Genomic DNA, 9,169 nt, shown 5'->3' on the forward strand with positions numbered 1-9,169 from the left:
AGAGAGAGAGAGAGAGAGAGAAAGAGAGAGAGAGAGAGAAAATGGCAGTGGTATGAGAATGAGTGAAGAGACATTGATTGTCCAAGAATGTTGCTGAGACGTGCAATAAAACGTCACGATGTTCGAGGTGGGCTTTAATTAAATGCGTCGTCGGTGACAGAAGTGGTGTGTCAAAAGAGAAAGAGAGAGAGAGGGAGAGACAGAGAAGACCGACAATTATGTTAGCTTTGGCAACGAACTTTAACCCGAGTATCAACCACTCACGTCCCATTTTCTCTCTCTCTCTCTCTCTCTCTCTCTCTCTCTCTCTCTCTCTCTCTCTCTCTCTCCCTGCACTTTACCTTTTCGTTGCTTCCTATAGACATGTAGATAGAGATATATATATACGTACACAGATGTTCCGATCGAATTTTCAAAGCGATAGCTAGACTGCTATCCTGCAGTACGATCCGCAGACAAAATATAGTACACGTGACCGGACAAATAGCTGCAAACACTTATTCGAGCTGTCACGCGAAACTATACCGTGTGTTACACGATAGAATCTCGTTTCAGAATGTTCTAATGTTTGTGTTTGTTTGTGTGTACGTATATGTGTATCTCTCCCCTCCCCTTCTCACTCTCTCTCTCTCTCTCTCTCTCTCTCTCTCTCTCTCTCTCTCTCTCTCCCTTTGTCTATCTATCTGTATATGTATGTGTGGGTGGATGTGTGGGTGTGTATCGGTGACCACGACGATAAACTTTGTAAGACCGATAAAGAAAATCGCTGTGTCGACACGATAGGAGAACTTATCGTCGTTGCTAATTTTCGGTAAGAAAACAACGTTATACTAAGCTAAGACATTTCCTGTCTGTTTACCTCTCTGCATTTCTTTCTCTAAAGTATGATTTTCTTCTTACTCTTATCCCTTTCTCTTTTTCTCTTTTTCTCTCTTTGTCTTCCTTTCGAATATTTTCCGATCAATCCAAAGTACCCAATCCTAAGAGCAAATAATTTTTCCTAAAAAATCTCCTGGGATATATGTACCTCTACGTATATATCTTCGAAAAAGAAAAATCGAGCACGTGAAAATCAGCTCACTCGCTCGCTTGCTTGTCTGCTTGTCTGCTTGTCTGCTTACTTGCTTGCTTGCTGGCTTGCTTGTGATCTCGATCGAATTCAAAGACGTTAAAGGATGTGTTTACCTACGTTTATCCCTTCTATCAATGACACGATGTGATACATATATATATATATATATATATGTAAATATATATTCAAGGATATATAATAACAAGAAAGTTTTTCACCTATGAAAGGGAAAGAATTGAAACTTACGATCGAATTTGACGTGATCCAATATCACTGATCCTTTGCCTTCCGGTCAAATCGAAGAAATTAGCTTATTTCTTATCTCCTTATACGAACACGCACACAAATATATATAAATATATATGTAAATATCTTTTTTGAATTCTTTCTCTATCCTTCTTTTTATCTTCTCGTCAAATTCAGTCCAAAGAATGAGATTATTAGAAATAATAATACACGCACGTGTAGACACGTTCGAAAGCAAACACCAACATAAATTCTTCTCGTCCTCGGGACGCTTCAACTCTCCCCTCTTCGTCTTATTATCGATCTATCGATCTATCTATCTATCTAATTTATTTATCTATCTATCCATCGATCAATCTATCTATCTATCTATCTATATTCTTCCGTAACACACGTACACGCGTATAGACGAAAAAAAGAAAAAGGAAACAATACACGATATGGAAGAAACAAAGAATGTTACAGAAAGAGAGAGAAAGAAAGAGATAGAGAGAGAAAGAGAAAGAGAGAGAGAGAGAGAAAGAGAAAGAGAAGAAACAGAGAAGAAACAGAGAGAAACAGAAAGACAGAGAAAGAGAGAAACAGGATAGTTATCTATCGGTATCTATCGGACAGGTCGTTGTTCTTCTCTATTCTCGCTTCGTTTGCTTACTGTCTTCTTCTTCCTCTTCCTCCTCTTCTTCTTAATCCTCCCAGGTACGAACGATCGACGACGCATCCGCCGCTCATCGTAACGCGTCACTAAGACCCGCTAATATCACGCGCGTTATATATCAACAAACATTTTAATTCTTGGAATAATAATTATTCGTAGAACAACCATGATGATGATGATAATGATGACAATGACGATAATAATAATAATAATAATAATAATAATAATAATAATAATAATAATAACGACGACGACAACGAATCGTTAAGGGAACATGAATGACGATACATTTTTTTCTCCTTTTTTTTTCTTCTCTCTCTCTCTCTCTCTCCTTCTTTCTTTATCTCTTTTTCTATCTCTTTCTCTCGTATTCTAAGAAACGTCAGAGTGACCAGCAAACAGACAGACACACATTCACGCACACATTCACTCACACATTCACTCACACATTCACTCACACATTCACACACACACACACACACACACACACACACACACGTAATAGTTATGTAGTGTCTTCGTCAGTGTTGCAAAAGCTCACTGTCGATAATTAATCGTCGCTGACCCAGGAATCCCGAGGAGCACGGAGGAACACGCGCGCATCATCCTCGGATCGCTAACTAGCCGCCAACAACAACGGCGACGACGACGACGACGTCGACGACGTCGACGACGACGACGACGACGACGACGATGAGTACTCGGGACGATGACGACGTTCGTCGATCGAACGTTCTTCCTCTTCTCTTTTCATCTTCATATCCTCTCGTCCTCTCGAACAACATCACCTTGATCATCGTCGTCCATCTTCTTTCGATCTTGTTTTCGTTTTTGTTGTGTTGTTGTTGTTGTTGTTGTCGTTGCTGCTTCTATCTTCTTCTTTCGCTTTTCTTTTGAAACTTTTTTTCACTTAACAAGTAAACGATTAAACGTTCGTTTGGTTAAACGAAGATCTTTCTTGAGTAGAGTTCACTCGACAAAAATTCAGACGAAACTTTTCCCGCGTATAAACTCGACCGAAGCAAAGGATTGAGAAATAGATTTCGAAGGGATGCGAGAAAGGAGAGGGAGGATCGCGCACGATTTTAAAGGACAATTGAAATTTTCATGACACCTTGTTCCGCTTAGTTTCACGCACCGTTGATCGGTCACTCGTTTATTTTTCGATTTATAGATCTGTATTATTACTACGATGTGTCTCGGTGTTGTTGCTTTTGTTTATTATTATTATTATTTTTATTATTACTCATTGCGATTATATGTATATATATTTATATAATTTCGATTACGATTTACGACGATAATAATTCTGTTTCACCGAGTACCTACGTATCCTCGCGCGATTCTATAAGATTCTTTAAACCGCGTGCTTTCACACGGTCTTACGTCGATCAACATGATCGGCGAACGTTCAAATTTGAAGAAAACAACAACGAGAACAATGACGACGACGATACAATAATAAAATAAATTCTTCGTCGTTCCAAATAAAACTAAAACGTTCTTTATCTCCCGGTCTCACCGTTCAAATATCACACAGGTAACACCATATAGAAGAGATATATAAATAAAAAAAAAAAGAAAAAAAAAAAAAAGAAAAAAAAAGCACGCCGTAAACGAAAATCACTTTCGACGAGACTGATACATATATTCCTCGCGATTTCGTTCGTGAATGTTAATCGAGTGCTATCAAATCGGTGTTTTTTATAAACCGACGAAAGAGGAAAAAAGAAATGTTTAATCGTAATAATACATTCGTACGTATATATTTATATATATATATATATATATATGCGTGCGTGCGTACGCGCGCGAGCACGAAAACGCGCAAACGCACGCGCGTTCGTTCCGTTCGACTCACTGTCTATCTCTATCCGTATATACGCGTTTATGTATGTGTATATATGTATGTACGTATGTATGTGCGTTAGAAAGAGTGTGTGTAAAAGTGTGTGGTGTGGTGTGGTGTGTGTGTGTGTAAGTGTGTGCGCGTGCGTGCGTGCGTGCGCTTTAACGACGACAAAGCTCGCAGCGTGGCGGATCGGCCGCGACTGAATCGTCGCCGTTGCCGTCCTCGTCCTCGTCGTCGTCGTCGTCGTCGTAGTCGTAGTCGTAGTCGTGCTCGCGTCGACTCCGCCGCTCTCTCTCTCTCGTTGAGCTTGAATGAGCGAGTATACGAGTTCGCGGTATACGAGTAGAACGGAGAGGGAAGAAGATGCGGCGAGGAAGTAGAGAGAAAGAGAGAGAAAGAGCGAAAGAGAAAGAGAGAGAGAGAGAGAGAGAGGGTAGAGTGGGGGAAAAAGAGAGAGGGAGGAAGGTGGTAGAGGGAGAAATACGCTCGTGTGAGCTTCGAGGGTAGAAACCAAAAGAGGGGTTGGAGAAAGAGAGAGAGAGAGAGGGAGAGATGGAAGCTTTCGAAGAGTAGAAAAAAAGGATATATATGCTAGAGTTATATATGTTATGTATGTGTGTATATATATATGTGTGTGTGTGTGTGTGTGTATATATATTTGCAGCCGTTGCAACTAGTGCTCTTACTATACGGATATTCGAATACTCGAATTATTCATTATAAACCTGTATACAGAAGTTCAACTCCGGATCTTACGGAGTATTCCGTATCGGAGTATCCGGATATTCGAATATACTTCAATAAACCGTGAATATTTGATTGCTCCTTCTAATACGCGTATCCTTTGTTCTTATTAGAGAATAGATGCTAGAAAATGTTCGAACGAGTCGTATAAAGAGTTTTTTTCTTCTTTCTATTCGGATTCAAATCCGGTTCACTTTTCGAATATTGTTTATCGTGTTGTACCTACTGTGTCGCGTAAATTTTTCTTTTTTTCTCTTTTTCTTTCATCGTTTTTTTTTTTTTCTTTCTTTCTTTTTTTTTTAACGCGATGGTTAACATCCTCGCAGGGATATACGATAACTCGATCCATCGATGGAGGAGCACCTAGCGAAAAGTATGAAAAAATAAAAAAGTCAAAACGCGAATATATCGATCGAACGTTCGAAATTATATTAACCACGAGGTTACTCGACGTACTTTCGAAATACTACATATGATGATCAAATCATTTTGACGAATTTCTTATCAGATTAATTAATTAATTATACTCGGTGTTTAATGTCTACCTTTTCATAATCCTAGACAAACCATTTCAATAGGACTAATCGTAAATCGATGTGTCATTGTTCATATTAAAAGGGAGATGATAATAATCTAGATAATTATCCGATTAACAAAGGATATAACAGTGATCATTACAAGCAATCACGGTCAAAATGACTCACGGCATTCGTTTAACTACGGTTAAACAAGTATTCGAATATCCGCAACGAGTCGAATACTCAAGACTCGGATATCCGAAGATCCAAGCAATAGTGACTAATTGCAATCAATGGAAGACTCTCTCTCTCTCACTCTCTCTCTTTCTCTCTCTATCTATCTATCCGTCTATCTATCTATCTACTGTACGTAGAATATATCTTAAAGATATTTCCGTATCTTGCGTTTTCGATTCGAACAGTTAATTAACGAAGCTTGTAATTAAACACTGCTAAATTTATTCTCGTTCATTCCATATTATCGTTACGTCTTCCTATCTCTCTCTCTCTCTCTCTCTCTCTCTTTCCATATGTGTATATATACATATGTGTGTGTTTCTTTCTTTTTCTCTGTTTCTCGTTCTAGTTATAGACCTACCATACGACAATACGACGTGCGGCACACTGTGCGATCTACGTGCTTGGAATACGATGATCGAGAGACGAGAGCTTGTTTGTAAACCTTCTGTTCTTCGTTACACCCTTCCGAATCACACTAGCATGTTTATAAAAGTTAAAAGGGATAGAACGAAAACATTCTATTGTAGAAAATTCAATGGATCTAAGTTTCCAATGATAGTACCTAATAGCTTGATCCTCTTTGTAAATTGTAAATGAATCAAATTGTTTTCGTAATGATATTCACGAATTTTAAATTGGATTTAAAAACGATCGATTAGATTTAAAAATGAAATAAGTGCATAAAGTGCATAATAAACGGGATCTCTTTCTCTCTCTCTCTCTCTCTCTCTCTCTCTCTCTCTCTCTCTCTGTTTTTCTCTCTTTTTCTTGATGATCGATTCAACCTTACAAAATATCGATTATCGATTTATGTCTTGTAGATATAACGCTAGCGCTAATTTCCAAATTTTTCTTTCACTAGATTAGATGAAGATAACATTTTCTTTGTTATTTTTCATTCCTCTTTCTTTCTTCCTTTTTTCCTTTTTAATTTTTAATAATAAGATATATCAAAACTGTGTGGTAGTCGGTACTTGGAAAAATAATTTGATGGACATAAATCGAGTTACATTCTTCTCTTCTTTTTTTGATTTTCATTCTTTCTCTTTTTATTTTCTTTGAATATAAAATCATGCACTCCTCGACAAGCCGGATGCGCGAAGAAAGAAAGAATAAAAAAAAAAAAAAGAAAGAAAGGAAAGAGGGAAAGAAAAAGAAAAAAGACGACGTAACTGTACTCGACGTAAATCAGAATTCCAATTTTGGTAGAATTTTTTTTCTCTTTTCTTTCTTTCCTTTTCTCTTCCCCTTACGATAAAGTCCATTAAGACATAAAAACAAAATATAAAAATACGATGATTATCTTGATTAGTTATATATAAAGAAAAAGAAAAAGAGAGAGAGAGAGAGAGAGAGAGAGAGAGAAGAGAAAAAATGAATATAATGGAAATAAATCAAAGATTCCTTTTAAACATAAACAGTTTAAAATATTGGTTAGAGGGGAAAGAGGTGTATCCGTAGGTAGGTAGGTAGGTAGGTAGGTCGGTAGGTTGGTAGGTAGGTAGATAGAATGAAAAGAGGGGTTGTAATAGAAAGTTGTAGTAACGCGAGAGGCCAACAAGGTAGTTCAAACTACCGATCGATTCGACTAACGATATAGCGCGGGAAGGAAATTTCCTGAAACGAGCTTGCACCAGCTGTGCACACGTTAATATTATATGTCACTTCGCGCAAGGGAATTGACTTTCGTGGAGTCCTACGATAACGATCGTATAGAAAGAAGGAAATGGTGAAGGAGACGATGATTTTCGTAGAGCTTCCGACAAAAATCTGCTGTTAGATCGTACTTTTTCATTGAACTGATGTCGGAGCTTCACCTCCTCTTTTTTTTTTTTCTTCTTTTTTTTTCTCTTCTTCTTCTTCTTCTTTTTTCTACTTCTTTTTTTGCTCCTCATCCTCCTTCTCGTTCTTAACGTCGTTTAAATCTTTTTCTTTCGTGGAAACGACACGAAGAAACTTTACTGAACGTAGACTTTAAAGTCACGACATGCCGCCTTTCTAAAGTACGAAAAGCTCCTTCATTGTTATCTTTGTCTCTTTCTCTCTGTCTCTCTATCTCTTTCTTTCTGTCTTTCCCTTTACGTTAAACCAAGTTATAACCTTCCTTGAAACACGCTTTATCTGTTATAATGTAAAATTCAAATTGTCTAATCTTACGAGGAGTTGGAATAGATTATGACGGAAGGAAATCGTTGGAAATATTAAAAGTTTCAAGCGACGATCCTAATCTACATCTACTCCGTTTACGTCTATGTATATGAGTAAATATCTATATAAATACGAATCTAAATCGTAGAAATTCGAATTTATCTTAATCTAAAAGGAGAAATACATATATATTTACGTTATATACGTTATATACTCAGATCTTTGGTAAATGGTTATTCAACCTCAATCCAAAGATTTCATCATCGTATATACATACATAACTACATACATATCTAGGTAAGTGCCTATCTCTCCTGTCATTTTTGGAAAGTAACGGTACGTCCCGGTAGATAACAGGAAGTCTAAAGTAAAGCTTTTGATATTTGCCAGAGGCTAATTTCACATATCTATATCTATACCTATATATCTATACATATCTAAAATTACTTTAATTAGTTGTATCAATCAAAACAGAAAATACGTTCGTAATTACTCGGATAGAATTTGTAATTAATCCTGCATAATAAATTGAAACATTTATCTATATATCGTCGTCCAATTATCTTTCTTTCCTTCTTTTTCTTTTTCTCTTTTTTACTATTTTATTTTATTTTTTTATTTTTTTTCTTTTTAATACATATATATCCCACTTTCAAAACGTTACAAATTTTCATCATTGATATTAAAATCATCGAGAATGTTTCTATCGTTAACAATCCTACTCTTACGTATAGTAACACCCGTTTAATCGTAATGCGAGCGCGAACATGCGTATACATACATATATACGCGTACGTATATGTATACACGTGTCTATGTCAACGTCACGTATGTCACTTTATCGTCTGTCGAATCGAACAGGAGAGATCGTAATTACAACGTGGATAGCATCACGTTCGATTCCCATAAATTGTGAACCATTGAAATCCACGATTGAATGAGAAAACGACTGGATTTTATGTTGGCTTTGTACGTGAATGAGACTCTACTATTATACACACACACACACATACATATATACAGAAAATATCTACAACGATATATATACATATATACATATATGTTTTATATATATATATATATGTATGTGTGTCTATTAAACATATAGATATTCACAGAGTATCGATGTTCTATAAACGAACGAACACGTCGATATAACGAAATGATTTTCAACAAATTAATATCTCGGATCTTTATTTTTCACTTCGATAAAAGAGCAAGTAACTAAGTAAGTAAATATACTTATATTATCTACCGCATCTAGCGTTAAATTCATTTTAAATTGAAAGAAAAAATAGAAAAACTTATAGGAACTTACCCTCTCAACATTCCTATATATGAGTCTCTCTGTTAAGGATGTTGAAAAGAGGATGCTGAGAATAAGAAAGGTTTGACATAAAAAAAAAAAAAAAAAAAAAAAGAGAAAAAAATGATTCTTACTCCTTTTCGAATTATATATACATACATACATACATACATATATATATATATATATATACACATATCCTACCAGAAAATAAATTTCTCGTTGTGATCTTTTCAATTCTCTTTTCTTTCTCATATCTCTTATTTGTCGGGGTTCAACATTCGTTCATCGTAAAATGAAAAATGTGAATTCTTCTTCCTTTTTTTTCTTCCTCTCTGTCTTTCTTTTTATTCTCCTCTCTTCTCTCCATTCTTCTACTCATCTCTTG

The 9,169-nt window shown here is 36.2% G+C and overlaps 1 protein-coding gene across 12 annotated transcripts in view; it reads right to left on the reverse strand.

Moving 5' to 3' along the window:
- The window catches only part of LOC122635322 (octopamine receptor beta-2R), a 50,070-nt gene extending 45,973 nt beyond the window's left edge, over window positions 1-4,097 (reverse strand). For 2 of the 12 annotated variants that reach the window (XM_043825397.1, XM_043825406.1), the window contains exon 1: window positions 2,539-4,097. Coding sequence is in view for 4 of the 12 variants with exons in the window: in XM_043825402.1 (XP_043681337.1) it covers window positions 2,762-2,780 (19 nt within the window). In the remaining 8 variants the exon portion in view is untranslated. Of the gene's footprint in view, window positions 1-391; window positions 632-1,318; window positions 1,399-1,970; window positions 2,147-2,514 lie in introns of those variants that run through there. The other 10 variants (XM_043825396.1, XM_043825405.1, XM_043825402.1 and 7 more) reach the window with 9 other exon arrangements.
- Between the last annotated feature and the right edge of the window lie 5,072 nt (window positions 4,098-9,169).

Source organism: Vespula pensylvanica, chromosome 18, assembly GCF_014466175.1.
Source record: "Vespula pensylvanica isolate Volc-1 chromosome 18, ASM1446617v1, whole genome shotgun sequence".
In the NCBI taxonomy this organism is placed as follows: Eukaryota; Metazoa; Arthropoda; class Insecta; order Hymenoptera; family Vespidae; genus Vespula; species Vespula pensylvanica.